The sequence below is a fragment of the Neoarius graeffei genome, chromosome 11, assembly GCF_027579695.1.
Source record: "Neoarius graeffei isolate fNeoGra1 chromosome 11, fNeoGra1.pri, whole genome shotgun sequence".
Classification (NCBI taxonomy): domain Eukaryota; kingdom Metazoa; phylum Chordata; class Actinopteri; order Siluriformes; family Ariidae; genus Neoarius; species Neoarius graeffei.
This window is the reverse complement of record NC_083579.1, coordinates 38,525,563-38,544,482: the sequence shown is the minus strand read 5'-3', so window position 1 is coordinate 38,544,482 and position 18,920 is coordinate 38,525,563. Positions and strand designations below refer to the sequence as shown.

Below are 18,920 nucleotides of genomic sequence, written 5' to 3'. Positions count from 1 at the left end.
AAAGGGTTCACAAACTTTCAAGCACCACTGTACATTGACATTAATAGCATCTAGCAGACACGCTTATCCAGAGCAAAGTACAACATACCCAGAGCAGCCTAGGGTTAGGCTGTTTCTGTTGGTCCAGGGAATCAATCTGGTGACCTTTTGGTCCCAAAGCTGCTTCTCTAATCGTTAGGCCATGGTGAAGTAAACACACGAGAACACATGGGACCAGGGCAGGAATTTCATGAGGGCCACGAGGGCCATGGCCCTTGTGCCCTCTCAATTTGGCCTTGTGCCCTTGGAAAAAAATATCTGCCGTAAGGCCACAGTGGCCTTGATGCCCTGCGGTTTTGCGGTTTTGTAGTCTGCCTCGTGACTGCCAATAGGCTTTAACATCACCTGCGTCTATTGAGAAAAAAATACATCTTTTGATGACATTCTGGATTCTTATTGGGCAACTCATCAGTGGTGGATCAGACTCGAGCCTGGCATGAACCGCTCCGACGTGCTATAATGACACCAATCTGTCACCAGCCAACCAGGAGACTTAATCAAACGCATCCCCCGCCCACTTGTGTCCATGTCTGAGCCCATGTTTACATTAGACCGTATCAGCGGATCATCAGATTAACGTTTTTAAAACGATTAGTGTGCACACAGCAACGCCAATACACGATTTGCGTGCACACAGCAATACCAATACACGGATACGCTCGGCTCCACAGGCATCCTGCGCTCCAAATCACTCCGCCCTGAACAGCGAGTGCCCTCTGGAGGGTGCGCACTCCGGCCTTGCGCAGCTCACAGAGCACGCGAGTGAAGTGCACAAGCCACGATTCGGGACTGAGTCGCTGTGTGTGTGATCCCAGCGCATATCACTTACCACTTGGAAGTGGAAGGATGGCAAGCCTAAAGACAATCAAAACTACACAATGGGCAGTATTTGCATCAGTATTTGCAGTATTTTCATACTTTTATACTCTTTAATGAAAGGTGATACAAGGCGGAAGTCCGCGCCGTTTTTCAGCAGTCGCGTCACATGACCAACGCCAGCGAATCAGGAAGGTGGATGTCACAGTGACGTTGTCCAATGAGACGCCAGCTAGAGCTCAGCACAGCGTATCCGCGTATTCTCAATGTTTACACAGCACCGGAGCTGACACGATCTGGATTGAATACGTGGACGCTGGTGGATTCCCGTTTCCCGGCGTTTCCAGGCAGTTTAATGTAAACAGACAGTGCATCCGTGAAGAAAACGAGACAGATACGGTCTAATGTAAACGTAGCCTGAGACGTTGAATTTTCACAGAAGGAGGGAAGAAGTTGACTGAGGTACAGTAAGACTGTGTGATAAATTAACGAACGAATAAGATAGGAATTTCAACATACAGGGCTTAAGTTTGTTACCGTTAAATAAGCACTGCTTGTACAGTAACGTTTCTAATACTTGAATAGAGAAAACAACTCACCTCATTCAGGCAGAAATGATATCCTCTTTACAGCAGGCAAATGTCCTTTAAAAGCGTCAAAATTTGCTAAAAACAGAAAAATGCAGGCATATTGTCCAAGGAGCATGCAAAGTGCAAAGACCTTAAATTGCTCTGTGTAAATTAGAAAATGGCGCAACTTCCTCTGTAGGCATCAACGGACAAGCACAGACTCGTCTTGAGTTTTGAGCCAATCACAACAGGGCAGCACTGTGGCCTGAGGTAAAACATGATAGTTTAAGTTTGTTTAAATTACAAAAATGAGTACACCCCTCTCCAGGTTGGTGGAGAAGTCCTGCCTCAAGTGGAGGAGTTTAAGTATCTCGGGATCTTGTTCACGAGTGAGGGAAGGATAGAGCATGAGATCGACAGGCAGATCGGTGCGGCCTCCGCGGTGATGCGGTCACTTTACCGGCCCGTCGTGGTGAAGAAGGAGCTGAGCCAAAAGGCGAAGCTCTCGATTTACCGGTCGATCTACGTTCAGACTCTCACCTATGGTCATGAGCTTTGGGTAATGACCGAAAGAACAAGATCGCGGATACAAGCGGCCGAAATGAGTTTCCTTCGCAGGGTGGCTGGGTGCTCCCTTAGAGATAGGGTGAGAAGCACAGTCACTCAGGAGGAGCTCGGAGTAGAGCCGCTGCTCCTCCACATCGAGAGGAATCAGCTGAGGTGGCTCGGGCATCTCTTTCGGATGCCTCCTGGACGCCTCCCTGGGGAGGTGTTCCAGGCATGTCCCCCCGGGAGGAGGCCCCGGGGAAGACCCAGGACACGCTGGAGGGACTATGTCTCTCGGCTGGCCTGGGAACGCCTCGGTGTTCTTCCCGAGGAGCTGGCCGAGGTGTCTGGGGAAAGGGAAGTTTGGGCTTCCATGCTCAGACTGCTGCCTCCGCGACTCGGTCCCGGATAAAGCGGAAGAAGACGAGACGAGACGAGTACACCCAATGACTGTCTCATATACTCTTCATATACTCATACTGTTTAAGTAATGCAATAAAACTAATCTTTAAAAGTGGTATTTACTCAAACTGTTTCCATAGAATGAACTTTGGGGTTAACAGTGTAATAGTGTTGCAGTGTTCTGCAAATTTGCAATTTAATATTTCAGATCTTGAGACATGAAAGTGCTATTTTAAAAAATAAAAGGTCAGAAATGTTTTCTTTGTCGTCTATTTAGTTCATTTTATTTCCTCAATAATTTTCCTTGATTGAGAAATCGGTCTGGGCTCTTATGGGTTAATCAGTAGCCTGCATGCGAGTATATGTTCCATTTACAGTCAAACATTTTGATGAACTCCAGGCTCAATTTTGATTAATCAAAAATCTGCGTAGTAGTACAGTCTGAAGATGCTCTTGCACATTCAGTGTCAATTGAACAAAAATTATGGGAGGATACAGGTTTAATAAGTTTTGCAATTTTTGAAGTGAGTGATGGATTGATTAGTTTAGATGTGTTCAATATTTTCTTATCTTCAGACATAATAGTGTAGGAGATGTTTCTTTACTTGCTTGATAGTTTCGACTGAGACTCCAATCTTCCTCAGAAGAGTCATTAGTCCTTAAATTAAATTAATTATAGATGTGAACTTAAAATCATTGTTTTATTTTATGGCCTTGGTGCCCTGGCTTTTGGCCTTTGTGCCCTCAAAAAATTGACAGCACAAAAGGCCAAGTGGCCTTGCCCCTAAAATGACGAAATTCCAGGTATGGGACACATGGGATAAACGCACGAGAATGCGTATGGAATAAACGCACGGGAACACACATGGAATAAACACACAGGAACGCATAGGGAATAAACGCATGGGAACGCGTAGGGAATAAACGCAAGGGAACACACACGGAATAAACGCACGGGAACGCGTAGGGAATAAATGCACGGGAACACACACGGAATAAATGCACAGGAATGCGTAGGGAATAAACGCACAGGAATGCGTATGGAATAAACGCACGGGAACACGTATGGAATAAACGCACAGGAACGCGTACAGAATAAACGCATGGGAACGAGTACGGAATAAACGTACGGGAACGTGTACGGAATAAATGCACAGGAACGCGTACAGAATAAACGTACGGGAACGTGTAGGGAATAAATGCACAGGAACGCATACGGAATAAACGTATGGGAATGCGTAGGGAATAAATGCACAGGAACGCGTACGGAATAAACGTACGGGAACGCGTATGGAATAAACGCACAGGAACGCGTACGGAATAAACGTATAGGAACGCATAGGGAATAAACGCACAGGAACGCGTACGGAATAAACGCACAGGAACGCGTACGGAATAAATGCACGAGAACACATATGGAATAAACGCACAGGAACGCGTACGGAATAAACGTACAGGATTCACTCCACAGCCACTAAGATATCATTTGTGATTCAGCCATAAAGAGGGTTTCCTTCCCCTCACATTTAACATTGTCTGACAAAGTCAGCACTCAAAATTCTCTCCACACACTACAAGATACACTATACACCATCGACTGGATAAAAAATCCACAGCGCATCATCTCTAAAAAGTAAAGCCACCGCGCATCATCTCTAAAAGTAAAGCCACCGCCCATGACAAAACAGTCTTAATTTCCAGGTCACTTTCCTCATCTAAACTGTCTCTCCATCCACAGTGTCTAATTTCATCAGTTAGTTTTTCCTATGCTGATAGCTCCACGTTTTAAAAAAATTTCCCTGGAAATTAGTTTTAAGATGTTATTCTACTATAAACTAAGAAGGCGTGGATATGCGTGGGAATGACGTGATTGACAGTTTTCCCAGAAGAGATCGGCTGTAGTCATCCAGCTAACTTCAGCACAGAATTTACTGTCATATACCGAATTATTTGAACCTTTCCGGACACATGCACTAATACAAACTGTTAGCCATTTCTATTTAAAAATGTTTGAAAAGGCTCATTTAATCTTTGTTTTTATTTTTTATACCAAACCAAAGGCTGTACAATATAACAAAACAAAAGACAATAGACAAAGACAATAGCGCATAGACAGTGAATACAAGATATGTGTCATGAACAAAGGGAAGAGGTCGATTTTTAAAGTGCAAAATAAATCCTTAAGCGATTTATACAGTATCAGTGAAGACATCAAAACTATTAAAAACATCTGGAACATATATGGAATTATTCTATCCACATTCACTGGATATGAGCAATCGCACGCTCGTGGTACTAGGATATCTGCTCATATACCGTGAGTAGAGATAAACAAAATGCCGGCGCACATCAAGTCAGATATATCACTTTGTTATCAAGAATTTAAAACAAACAGAAATAGCTAAAATACTATAGTTTTGGGGTTTTTTTTCCCCTCCAATATCTTCTGTTCTACATCCAGCCCAGTCGGTGGTGGTAATGCACCTTTAAGTTGGTTTTCCAAACGACAAAAAAACTAAAGAAGAAAATGGCAGAGTGTGTTGCCGAACCAACCAAGGACAAGATAAAACCTCTACTCAAAAACAAAACCCCAAAAAATACAAAAAAGCAACAAAATATGGAATAAAAGTATTTGATGGTAAGAACGTATCTTAGATTAGATTAGATTAGATTAGATTAGATTAGATTAGATTAGATTAGATTAGATAAAACTTTATTGATCCCTTTGGGCGGGTTCCCTCAGGGAAATTAAGATTCCAGCAGCATCATTACAGATAAACAGAGAAAAGAAATAGATAAAACTTCTAGATAAATTAAAATAAATTAAGTATTTACATATACAAATATAAAAAGAATAAGATATGGGGAAGAGAGGAAGGGGGAGGAGGGGAAGGAGGGGGGGAGCGGCGGCAGGAGAGATACTGCACTTTATATTGCACATTATATTGCACATTGTCCGGTATTGCTTATTGTTAGGCTAGGCTACTGCTCCTTCCCGTCCTCTGTCCTCCTGTTACCCCTCCTCCCCCCAGAGAGGAGTTGTACAGTCTGATGGCGTGAGGGACAAAGGAGTTTTTAAGTCTGTTCATTTTGCACTTGGGAAGGAGCATTCTGTCACTGAACAGGCTCCTCTGGTTGCTGATGACGGTGTGCAGAGGGTGACTGGCATCGTCCATGATGTTTAACAGTTTGTCCATAGACCTCTTCTCTGCCACCGTCACCAGAGAGTCCAGCTTCATGCCGACCACAGAGCCGGCCCGCCTGATCAGTTTGTCCAGCCTGGATGTGTCCTTCTTGGATGTGCTGCCCCCCAGCAAACCACGGTGTAAAACAGGACACTGGCGACCACAGACTGATAGAACATCCACAGGAGTTTCCTGCAGATGTTAAAGGACCGCAGCCTCCTAAGGAAGTATAGCCTGCTCTGTCCCTTCCTGTATAAGTGTTTGGTGTTGCAAGTCCAGTCCAGCTTGCTGTCCAGCCACAGCCCGAGGTACTTGTAGGAATCCACAGCCTCCACCTCGACTCCCTCGATCGGAACTGGTCTTGACCTTGGTCTGGACCTCCCAAAGCCAATGACCAGCTCCTTGGTCTTTGAGGTGTTGAGCTGCAGCTGGTTCCTGTTGCACCACACAGCAAAGTTCCTCACCAGGCTCCTATACTCCTCCTCTCTGTCGTCACTGATACACCCAACGATGGCTGTGTCATCGGCAAACTTCTGAATGTGACACAGCTCCGTGTTGTAGCAGAAGTCCGCGGTGTACAGGGTGAAGAGAAGAGGGGCCAGCACCGTGCCCTGAGGTGCTCCGGTGCTGCTAATCACAGTGTCAGATGTGATGTCCTTCAGCCTGACGTACTGCGGCCTGTCAGTGAGGTAGCTGGAGATCCAGGTGACCAGGCAAGGGTCCACTCGCATCCTGTTCAGTTTGTCCTGAAGCAATAGGGGCTGGATGGTGTTGAAGGCACTCGAGAAGTCCAAGAAGAAGATCCTCACTGTGCCATTTCCCTTATCCAGATGCGAGTGGGCTCGGTGTAGCAGGTAGAGGATGGCGTCTTCCACACCGATACCTGCCCGGTATGCAAACTGCAGACAGTCCTGGGCATGTTGTACCTGGGGTCTGAGGAGGCTGTGGAAGAGCCGCTCCAACGTCTTCATCAGATGTGAAGTGAGTGCCACCGGTTGGAAGTCATTCAGTTCGCTGGGCCGATTCTTTTTGGGAACTGAAATGATACATGATGTCTTCCAGAGGGTGGGCACTCTTCCCAGCTGCAGGCTAAGATTGAAGATGCATTGGAGTGGTTCACCCAGTTCAGCAGCACAGGTCTTCAGTAGTCGGGGACACACCTTGTCCGGGCATGCTGCTTTCCTGGGGTGAAGCTTCCTCAGTTGACCTCTGACCTGATCTGCAGTAATGCATGGAGGAGTCTGTGTTGAGGTGGGGGGAGGAGGGGGCTGCTGTGATGACTGGGGGGAGGTGTGTTGAGGGAAGAAGGAGAGATGGCTGCAGTGAGGGAGAGGATGGGGGGGACGTGGGCTGGTTGAACCGATTGAAAAAGTCATTCAACTCATTCGCCCTCTCCACTGTCCCCTGAACAACTCTGGTCTTTGTATTGTGGCCTGTGATGGTTTTCACACCTTCCCAGACCTCCCTCAAGCTGTTCTCCTTCAGCTTCTGCTCTACCTTTCTCCTGTAGCTGTCCTTAGCTTCCCTCACGCAGTATTTTACCTCCTGCTGTGCTGCTTTCATTGCCTCCCTATCCCTGATCCTGGAGGCGGCCTTCTTCCTGTTGAGGACAGCTTTGACTTCCTGTGTTACCCATGGGTTGTTATTAGGGTAACACCATACAGTCTTAGCGGGGGAGACCACGTCTGCACAGAAGTTAAGGTAATCCGTCAGACAGTGTGTCAGCCCCTCTATGTCTTCACAGTGTGGGCTAAGCAGCACATCCCAGTCTGTGATGTCATAACAGTCCCTGAGGGCATCTTCCATTTCAGGGGACCACCTCCTGATGGAGCTAGTTGTTGCAGGCTGCCTTTGAACTGGGGGGTGTACTTTGGCTGTAAAAGAACCAGGTTGTGGTCAGACTTCCCTAGTGGGGGAAGGGTGTGACTCTGTATGCATCAACCTCACATTAGCATACAGCAAGTCAATTGTCCTGTCGTTCCTTGTTGGACAATCCACAGCCTGGTAAAAAGCAGCCAAAATAGAGTCCAAAGTAGCATGATTAAAGTCCCCAGAAATGATGATAAATGCCTTAGGGTGCTGTGTCTGCAGCCTTGCTGTGACAGAGTGAATCCTCTCACATGCAGCGGCTGCGGCTGCCCTCGGAGGGATGTAAACACAGATGGTGATCACGTGACTGAACTCCCTCGGCAGATAATATGGCCGCAGGCTAACGGCTAGCAGCTCCAAGTCCGGGCAACATAAAACTGTCTTTATGGAGATATGTCCCGGGTTACACCAGCGGTTGTTAACATAAATGATGAGTCCCCCACCTTTGCTTTTCCCGCATGTGTTAGTGTCTCTGTCGGCTCTCACAGCAGTGAATCCCTGCAGGTCCACGCTAGCATCCGATACAAGGTGTGTTAGCCATGTCTCTGTAAAGATAAATAAGCTGCTCTCCCAGTAAATCCGCTGGTTGTTCAGAGCGGGAAGCTCGTCGACTTTATTCGGCAGCGAGTTCACATTCCCCATGATAACGGAGGGAATGGATGGTTTGTAGCGCCGCCGGTTGTCCGCTAGCCTAGCCTTTAGCTTAGCTCCAGCCTTGCAGCCCCTGGGTTTCCTCCTCAGCTCGGCCGGGATGGGGTGTCGTATCCTGGCTCGTCCCATTGTTTTCAGGGCCAGCAGCTCTTCTCTCGAATAAGTGAAAAAACTGGCTCCTCGTTGCGTGTTAAAGTTAAATATATCCATGTTATATAGTAAAACACACTATGTCTTCGTAAGAAGAGCAGAAAATTAAAAAAAGGTGGAAAAAAGAGGTTTAAAGAGCTAAAAACTACAGAGCTACTGGAGAGGCAGCTGTCTCACACAGCGCCCATATCTTTATTTTTCAAGAATTATTATTATTGCATTTTTCACAAATTGCTCCTGTCATTTCGCCAGTTTGTCTACATTTTAAGCGGAAATGATTTTGTTGGATGTTTTGTATAAAATTTTTATTGATCGAATTTGCAAAAAATAAAAATAAAAATGCTGTTTCTCAAAATCCGGTGAATGTGGATAGAATAAAACAGTTATTCCACTCAATCTCACTGTACATGGCTCATAGTCAACTCAGCGTTACACACTTTGTTGGCTATCAGCTCATATATGACTCGATTTTGTGGAATAACTGTTAAATATGTGATGAAAAAACCCATGTTAAACAACCAAAATGTTGTATATTTTAGATTCTTCAAAGTAGCCATCATTTTGCCTTTTTTTCTTTTTTTTCCTAGGCTAGTTTAAAAAACAAAACAAACCCTAATTTAATCTTAATCGCACTAGTGCATATAGCCACCATGATAGAAATATTATTTCTGTATTAACGACATCCAGCCAGCCAGCTATCGAAATTTGCACAAAAGCTATTTGTTCATCAGTGAACACATACACTACCAATAACATTAGGCTAGAGTTTACAAGTAGAAGTTCCAAATAATGAGTTTTGAACAGTGCACTGCTGACTGTGGTCTAAACCAGCTGCTTTTTCTGAAACCACGGTTAATCTGTCAGTAAACGTCCACATTCCTAGAAATGTCTCAAGCTGAAACTGTTTAAGCTCTCTGGATAGATGTAAGACTGGTTACCACCATGAACACGTTCTGCAATACGCTGGAAGGGGGCGGGTCTACCAAAGGCCTGGGCTGTACCTCACTTTGTCTCTCGTCTCTACTACGCAAACTCGAGAAGGAGAAAGTCTCCACTGCACAGAATCTAGTTGCAAATTTGACAACATGGCAGAGGTATTTTTGGATTCACTTCTACGAAGCACGCTGTCCATTTTTTATACAGTCAATGCTACACACTATACACACGTTATACTTTTCTTTTATATAATAAAGAACAGTGCGTTCAGACCTGATCACGTTCCCCAGAGTGGTGAGACTGAGATTAATGGCCGTTCCCTCTTTAAGACGATCGACCTCTGACCCTGATGTCCTTTGCCTTTCACTTCCTGCCAGGTCAACCAGGTTAATGTTGGACTGTTTTGTGATGCATTCCTTTGAGAAAATCTATGGAAATTAAAACAAAAACATTTTAGCCAAATTTGATAATTACATTTTTGATAATTCATTAAAAATACGCTCTTAAATGTTCTACAACAGCCAACACATGCTATATATCATGGCTGTGCTACATATTTTACATATAATCCTACAAGAAACAAACAGGAAAGGTGGAATATGGCCACTATTATTAAAAAGTGCAGCTGTGTGTTTTGTTGGTCACGGCAGAATTTCCACAGTTCTGTTTCTCAGAAAAACAGTGACATCAAGCGTTTATTTACTTGTAACCACTCAGACCACAGACAGCAAGATAAACAACAACAACAAGCAAACAAACATGGAGGGCAAAGACCTGGTGCAAAAATTAGGCAAACAGTCTTCATTCTTAAAACACATGTGTTGAAAATAACACAACTTGCATTGTTTTTTAACACATCTCTATGTCCAGATTGGGACAACAGAACTTTTGTTCATTTTAACACATTATTTGTTATTTGTGCAATTTTGGTGTTAAACATTTCTGAAATACAACACAACTCTTGTTGAAATTAAACTTGCACAAAAGATGTGTTGATTTCCAACACATTCATTTTAAGAGTGTTCTTATGACAAGACTTACACCAATTTTTATTTCATCTTTATTACTGACACAAACATGCATAAAATGTATCATGTGAGCGAGGCTAGTTAGTCAATACTAGTGAGGACCAGTAAGAGTGTTATTATGGTTACAGGGTGCACATTTTTATTTTATATAAGCATGAAAAGGCACTACGACCAGTGTTTTTTTTTCTGGAAGAATAAATTAAATAAAAAAAAACACACAAAGTGTCCAAGCAGTCTTACACACCTCTCTGAAATCTGCTCTCTCATTGGTTTTTGTCTGTATTAGACATCCTATCACATCTGTGAGCTTTCGAATCAGGTGAATCCGGGAGAAACTCATGCCTCATGCTGAATATCTGACTTTTGTGACAAATACAGGTGTATATTCCTAAATAACTGAAGTCTCAGGGTCATACACTATTTACTGTAAAGCTCCTTAAACATTTCATTATATCTTCTTTAGTTTGAACAATATGTCAAATAAGAAATGAAAAAAAAAATGTATCTGTAGAGAAACCAGAGTGTTTTAGTATCTAACAACACACACACACACACACACACACACAGAGTTACTGTTCTCGACCTGTTTGAGCTGTATGATGATGAGCATGTGTGAGCGGCTGCTGTTGGCGTTCAGATGTGTGGCGGCGGTGGTGCGTGTGCGAGTTCCCTGCTCCATCAGCTGCTCCACCTGTGCAGCACTGTCACACGCCACCCTGCGCAGACCCTCCACGTAAAAACCACGCTGCTGATCCTCACGCACACGCAGACCACCAGCTGAACGATTTGACCTGGACAACAGATCGATCACCTGCACACACACACACACACACCTTTATTTTCTGGAGACGCCACTGTGCGATAATTTACACATGTAGGTTTAGTGCATGGTGCTAAACTGGAGGCTACAGGGTTCTATTACTTATTGGCTCCTTTAGCCTCATAAGCACAATGCTTCTACTATAAGAGACACAACCAAGAGACTTGTGTGTGTGTGTGTGTGTGTGTGTGTGTGTGTGTGTGTGTGTGTGTGTGTGTGTGTGTGTGTGTGTGTTATTTATTTTCTCAATTATCACAGACACTCCTGAACAAGGAAACTAAAAATGAATGAAGGATCAAACAATTACTGAATCAAATGAGTTTTGAATCAGATGAGTGCTGATGAATCGAATGGGTGATGACCCACATAAATGAGTGATAAATTAAATGAGTGGTGATTCAAAGAAGAGTTTAATCCAACAAATGTTCAAACAAACGAGTCATGAATCAAATGTGCAACAAATCAAACAAATGGTGAATCAGATGAATCCTAACTTGTAATGCTCAATTCACTTCAAGTGTTTACAAGATTCAAACACCTGCAGTGAGGTGTAATTAGTTATAAACTAATTATTATGATATCTAAGGCAGAGGAGTGTAGAAACAGAGTTATTACAAGTTTAAAAAATAGCATTACCTGTTCGTTATAGATTTCTAACATGCTGAAGAAAACCTAGGGACGGACAACATATTGATCAGTGTGTAATGTTAATGTATAGCTTCATTAACATTATTATAGTGAGGAGAAACACACAGATGTTTCGCTACCTACACATGTTCAAAATAAACAGGTCACACAGACAGATAGACAGACAGACAGATTAAAGACCTGGCACTGGCATCTGTCCTGATTGGCTGTGATGTAGGTGAAGAGTGAGTGACACAGTTTTGGGACGAGGCCCTTGTTGGCTCCGAAGCCCATCATGGAGTAACTTTTCCCTGAACCTGTCTGACCGTATGCCAGCAGCGTGGCATTGTAGCCTTGCAGAGCATTATCCAGAATCCCCTGCCCCACTCCGGCAAACACACATGCCTGGAGCAAACACACACACACACACACACACACACACACTCACTTTCTGTCTTATAATTATAATAATTATTATTATTTCTATTATTGATATTGTATCAATTCAAAAGTAAAATATCATAAAATACAGAACAATAATACAGTAATAATGACATTTTAAAAACTAACATCACTAACAGCACACACATAATTCTTCAAAAACACTGCAAAGAAATAATACATAAATAAAAAATTATATATAAAGTATAAAATTCTTATATGCACACACATAATAAGATAATAAAACAATTTATATTCACACACACACACACACACACACACACACACACACACACACACACACACACTCTTATGTAAATAACAATAATTAAGATAATAAAACAAACAATTTATATCAGTAAATGTATAAATCTTATTTAGGACAGAAAAATAAGTTTTTATTGAATAAAGAATAAAGATAACTGTATTCTGTGCAGTTGTCTCTCAGTTACAGATTTATCTTCATGTTCTTCCTGTGAGTGTTACTAAGCCTAGTGTGAAAATTTGATGGAATGTGTGTGTGTATGTGGAGAGAGAGAGAGAGAGACCTGGTCAGCGTAGCGTCCCCCCTCATCCTCAGGCACTAACAGTCCGTCTGAGTTCTTCATGAAGCCGCTGTGAGACCAGAAAGTGAAGTGGAAGGTGAAGGAGCGGTGATGTTGACTGCGAGGCTCCTCGATACTGACACTGTTACTGCTCATAGTGATAATACAGCGGCTCCCAGCATCACGCTCTCTCTGTACACACACACACAAATCAAGTTTCTTTAAATAAGGCATGGTCCTGTATTAGTTACTATCCATATAAATAAAATTAGTTGAGTGTTAAAGCTGCTGTAAGCAATATTAGCTGGGGCCTATTTACTATTAGCACTGCTAACTAGCTAATCTAAACTGATATACCACATATATCATGTTTTAGGTACATCCAGTTTAACGATTCTGCTTTAAAAATAGTTGTGTAAGGAATCACACACTCCAGGGTGTGCAAGTTTAGTAAAATAATCTACACCAGCATTGTGTGTGGGGGTGGGGGGATCATATAACGTGGTACACAGATACTAAACAATAATAAAATAAAAATGTAAAAATGAAAATAAATATCTAAATTAATGAAAATATACAATAAAAAGAGTTAAAGGTGTGCCATTTTGGTCCTCTTAGTTTCACAGTACTCTCGTCTGTAGCATGGTCAGTGCTGAAGTGGCTCTTGTCTCTGATCTGTGAGTTTTAGTATGAGGAGGTGTTTCATAAAGATTTTATAAGTCTGGATAAGAGAGTCTGATAAACACTGTAAATGTAAATAAATATAAACTCTCTGATAATAAAATGTGCTTATTCACAGTCGCCTGTAATCACCCCGTCCCTGTGTGTGCTAATCATAATCATGCTAATGCTAGCTAAGCTAGTTCACTTCAGAGGGGTCAGTGTTAGTAGCTACACTAATTAACAAACGTTTACTCACTAAGTAAACATTTGTTAGTTAGTGTAGTAAACATTTTATTTTACTATTAGTAAAATAGTTATTTTGAGGACCCTTCTGTAAATCACTCTGTGACGCTGGCATCCTCAATAAATACAAAAAGAAAGAAAAAGTAAACCGATTTGTGTCTGTGTTTGCACTCTGATGAATTCTAATGATGGACACAGACTGAAGTTAACAATTAGCTTTCTAACACTCTTTAGTCCAGAGGTGTCCAAACTACAGGCTGCAGGCCAACTGTGGCCCGTGGTTCATTTTTAACTGGCCTGCAGCAAATTCTAAAAATATAATGGAATCTGGTGCCCTGCGATGACCTGGTGACTTGTCCAGGGTGTACCCTGCCTCTTGCCCATAGTCAGCTGGGATAGGCTCCAGCTTGCCTGTGACCCTGTAGAACAGGATAAGCAGCTACAGATAATGGATGGATGGATGGATGGATGGAATCTGGCACACACATGAAACTTGCGCTTGACTGTATTGTACTTCTTAGTTTTAACACTAGCTGGCGCGACTGTCTTGAACAAGGCAGCTTCTCCACAAAACAAGAGCAATCAAATAATTTTTTTTTTAATAACTAGGGGCGAAATCTGGAGAGGGCAGCACGGTGGTTAGCACTGTCGCCTCACAGCAAGAAGGTCCGGGTTCGAGCCCCATGGCCGGCGAGGGCCTTTCTGTGCGGAGTTTGCATGTTCTCCCCATGTCCGCATGGGTTTCCTCCGGGTGCTCCGGTTTCCCCCACAGTCCAAAGACATGCAGGTTAGGTTAACTGGTGACTCTAAATTGACCGTAGGTGTGAATGTGAGTGTGAATGGTTGTCTGTGTCTATGTGTCAGCCCTGTGATGACCTGGCAACTTGTCCAGGGTGTACCCCGCCTCTCACCCGTAGTCAGCTGGGATAGGCTCCAGCTTGCCTGCGACTCTGTAGGACAGGATAAGCGGCTACAGATAATGGATGGATGGAAATCTGGAGAGCTCATAGCTGTAGAGACGAGTGAAGCCATCTGGCCGCCATATTACCACTCCCACCGCGTGTATTTGGCTTGTATTAAACCATGGTATCCGATCAAACTTGCCCCAAGAAAAGTATCTCCTGACTTTTTTCCCTTTCATTACCTCCTCTTATTTTCTCAACTTTACGCATATTCCTTACATATCTTTATAGCACTTCCCTTCACTGTTATTGTTTTTTTCCCTTTTCCAGTTCAGTCTCTGATCATTTTTTTAATGGCTCTGTTTCCTACTATAATTATTTTTACAGAGATTATTTCAGTTTTTCTCTTAGACAGTGTACCTTTCTCTTTCATATATTTCTTCTTCATATATATATATATATATATATATACATACGCGGGCGGCACGGTGGTGTAGTGGTTAGCGCTGTCGCCTCACAGCAAGAAGGTCCTGGGTTCGAGCCCCGTGGCTGGCGAGGGCCTTTCTGTGTGGAGTTTGCATGTTCTCCCCGTGTCCGCGTGGGTTTCCTCTGGGTGCTCCGGTTTCCCCCACAGTCCAAAGACATGCAGGTTAGGTTAACTGGTGACTCTAAATTGACCGTAGGTGTGAATGGTTGTCTGTGTCTATGTGTCAGCCCTGTGATGACCTGGCGACTTGTCCAGGGTGTACCCCGCCTTTCGCCCGTAGTCAGCTGGGATAGGCTCCAGCTTGCCTGCGACCCTGTAGAACAGGATAAAGCGGCTAGAGATAATGAGATGAGATGAATTTTGTGTAGTTTCCAGTAGTCTAAATGACAGTTCCGTTCCGTGATGGGAGTGGTAAGATGGCGGCCAACGAGCTTCACTCTGATGAGCCTATGAGCGCTCCAGATTTTATATCGAGCTCAGTGGGGTGATCGGGGTGATCAAAAAATGGCAGAACCAAAGAAACGCAAAATAGCATGTGAGTGCAGAAAATTTCAAACACGGTGGAAAAATGAATATTTCTTCATAGAAGTCAAGGGTAAGTGTGTCTGATTTGCAATGAAACTGTTGCAGTAACGAAAGGGTATAATGTACGACGACACTATTACAGGTGAGTTAAAATATATTACACAGTATTCATGTGTTAATAAGCCCAGTTACTTAATAAATTCAGTCAATTAAAGTTGACAACATTTTCTAACAAACGTTAGTTGATGTGTGAACAATCCCAATAACTTATTTGCATAACAAGCTTGAAATATACCCATCCCCTTTCCCCTTATTTCCCCCTTTATACAGGGCTGTGAAGGGGATCACCATACTGACTAAGAAGCAGCCTGAGGCTGTTGTTTTAAGAATGAGCTGCCAACCCTTTTTGTAACAAAATAAATGAAAACCCATCAGTGGAAAGCTGTGATGTAGGCTGTTTTTTTTTTTTTCACTTTAAGCATCTTCAGTTATCAAGCATAATTTAACTACATTTGATTGATTGTGCTCATTTTCTATACTGCTTATCCATTTCTGGGTCGCAGGGAAGCTGGCACCTATCCCAGCTAACATTGGGCAGGAGGTGGCGGTACATCCTGGATGGGCCACTAATCCATCACAGGACCAACAAAGATAGACAGACAACCACTCACACCCACACACACACACCTATGGGCAATTTAGAGTAGCCAATTAACCTAGCCTGCGTGTCTTTGGACTGTGAGAGGAAACCAGAGCACCCAGAGGAAACCCACACAGATACAAGGAGAACATGTGAACTCCACACAGAAAGGCCCCCATCGGCTACGGGACTCAAACTCAGGACCTTCTCGCTGTGAGGTGACAGTGCTAACCACTACACTACCATGCCACTGATGGATTGGTGGCCCATCCAGGATGTACCCACCTTCTGCCCAATGTTAGCTGGGATAGGCGCCGGCTTCCCCGCGACCCAGAAATGGATAAGTGGTATAGAAATTGGGAGAGAGAGAATTGATTTTGCTAACTTTAATACACTAGAGGTGAGGTGATATACCTCACCTCTAGTGAGTGGCCCAGCCCTTCATATATTTTTCTGTATGTGGCCCTCAGTGAAAAAAGTTTACACACCCCTGCTTTAGTCACATCTTCAGTGGTAGCTAATGCTAAACACTTACTAACACGAGGTAACCGAGCTGACAGGATTTCTGAGGTGATTTTATATGACGTATAAATATGTACGAAATCAATTTAAGGACACAAGAAATAGTTCATGTGATAATCAAATCAAATATACTTTATTGGTCCACAGATGTGGAAATTTATCTTTGGCTCCACAGGTAGTTGTTAAAAATACAAAAAAAAAAAAAAAAACCCCACACAATTAATTAATAAACATTGCACAGACACGATACAGAAGAAGCCTAGTACACAAATATAGATGTTTTATGCCTATTTTGAGTTTAGAAGTATTATTGCAGTTGGTATGAATTATTTTTTGTAGATGTTTTTGGTTACAGTTGCAGCTCTAAAACGTCTTCCTGAGGGCAATTTAATAAACTCTCTGAACAGGGGAAGCATACAGTCAGACACAATTTGTTGGGCTTTTTGTTTGACCTGTGTCTCATAGCTGTGACCCAGCTGTTTCTGGCCTCTTCCAATAATTTTACTTGCCATACTGACAATTCTTGTTAGTCTATTCCTGTTCTTAGCCCCAAGATTCCCATACCATGTATGCATCTCATCTCATCTCCTCTAGCCGCTTTATCCTGTTCTACAGGGTCGCAGGCAAACTGGAGCCTATCCCAGCTGACTACGGGCGAAAGGCGGGGTACACCCTGGACAAGTCGCCAGGTCATCACAGGGCTGACACATAGACACAGACAACCATTCACACTCACATTCACACCTACGGTCAATTTAGAGTCACCAGTTAACCTAACCTGCATGTCTTTGGCCTGTGGGGGAAACCGGAGCACTCAGAGGAAACCCACGCGGACACGGGGAGAACATGCAAACTCTGCACAGAAAGGCCCTCGCCGGCCACGGGGCTCGAACCCGGACTTTCTTACTGTGAGGCGATAGCGCTAACCACTACACCACCATGCCGCTCTACCATGTATGCATGTTAAAAGTCAAAACACTTTCCCCAAGGCTTCTGTATACTGTCTCTAGAATGGACTTGCTAACCCCATATGAATCTAACTTCCTGATTAGATACATTCGTTGCATTGCTTTTTTAAAAATATACTCAGTGTTCGTTGTAAAACTTAAAGTGAAATCAAAGAAAGTTCCCAAATATTTGAATTCCTCTACTTTCTCTACAAGCTGTGCATTAATAATGACAGGTGAATCCTGGAAGATGTTGTTAGATCTTGCAATAACAAGAGAACAAAACAGGTAACAACACACAGCCTTGGGGCACCCCTGAATTTAGTATAACAGTGTCTCAGGAGAAGCTGCTATACCTCACTCTCTGTGGGCGATCTATAAGGAATTCCTTAATCCACTGTACAATGTAGCTGTTAATATTAATATCACAGAGTCTTTTAATAAGAATGTGTTTCTGCATACAATTAAAAGCTGAGCTAAAATCAATGAATAATATTCTGGCATAACTCTTAGGCTGTTGCAGGTGTTCACAGACAGTGTTCATCAGTGTCAGTGTTGCGTCACCAGTACCCCGACCCTTCTTGTACGCAAACTGGAGTGGGTCAAAATGCTCACTAAGTGACGTTGAAAGATGATTTACTATGACCCTCTCCATACATTTGCACAAGATACTGGTCAGCGCAACAGGTCTAAAATCATTGAGCTCCGTAGCGCTTGACTTCTTAGGGACCGGGATGATATTAGATATCTTCCATAGCCTTGGAACAGCATGATTATTCAGTAAGAGTTGAAATAATTTTGTCAAAACTGCAGTTAGCTCAAATCTACGTCTTGATCACTCTGCCCCTAAGTCCGTCTGGACCAGGTGCTTTATGTGGTTTAATTCTGGCCAAACTGGCTAATACCTCTGCTTCTGTCAGTACAATCGGCGAGTGTGCAGTTGTATTCATAAAAACATCACAGTTGAGTTCATCACTGTCATTGCATAGGGGATTATCAAATCTTGAATAAAATTGATTCAGGTCATTAACAAATGATACACCTTTGTTTCCCAAGACCACCTGTTTATTTTCCTCCCTGCCCATCATTACATTGAGTCCCTTCCAGGCCTCTCTGGCACTCCCAGAGCAGAGTTGTCTTTCTCCCTTCTCTTTATACTTCAGCCTATTCTTCCTTAAGATCGACTGCAGTTCCTTTCTCTTTGCCTTCACCATATCATGATCCCCATTCATAAAGGCAGTTCTCCTCTCCATGCTACACTTCCGCATATCTGCTGAAGCCTCTACCTTGTTATTTGGATAGACTGTAATTAATTTCCTAATAATGACATTATCCTCACAGAATTTCATATATTCAGTTATAGTCTC

At 43.1% G+C, this 18,920-nt stretch overlaps 1 protein-coding gene across 1 annotated transcript in view; it reads right to left on the bottom strand.

The window, feature by feature from the left end:
* Positions 1–18,920, bottom strand: part of kif28 (kinesin family member 28) — a 34,628-nt gene that overhangs the window by 9,573 nt on the left and 6,135 nt on the right. Inside the window, exons 2-6 of the mRNA XM_060932796.1 lie at positions 12,628–12,816; positions 11,840–12,043; positions 11,648–11,683; positions 10,775–11,002; positions 9,437–9,591 (exon numbers count right to left, since the gene is read on the bottom strand). Of these exons, the coding sequence (XP_060788779.1) occupies positions 9,437–9,591; positions 10,775–11,002; positions 11,648–11,683; positions 11,840–12,043; positions 12,628–12,816 (812 nt within the window). The remainder of the gene's footprint in view (positions 1–9,436; positions 9,592–10,774; positions 11,003–11,647; positions 11,684–11,839; positions 12,044–12,627; positions 12,817–18,920) is intronic.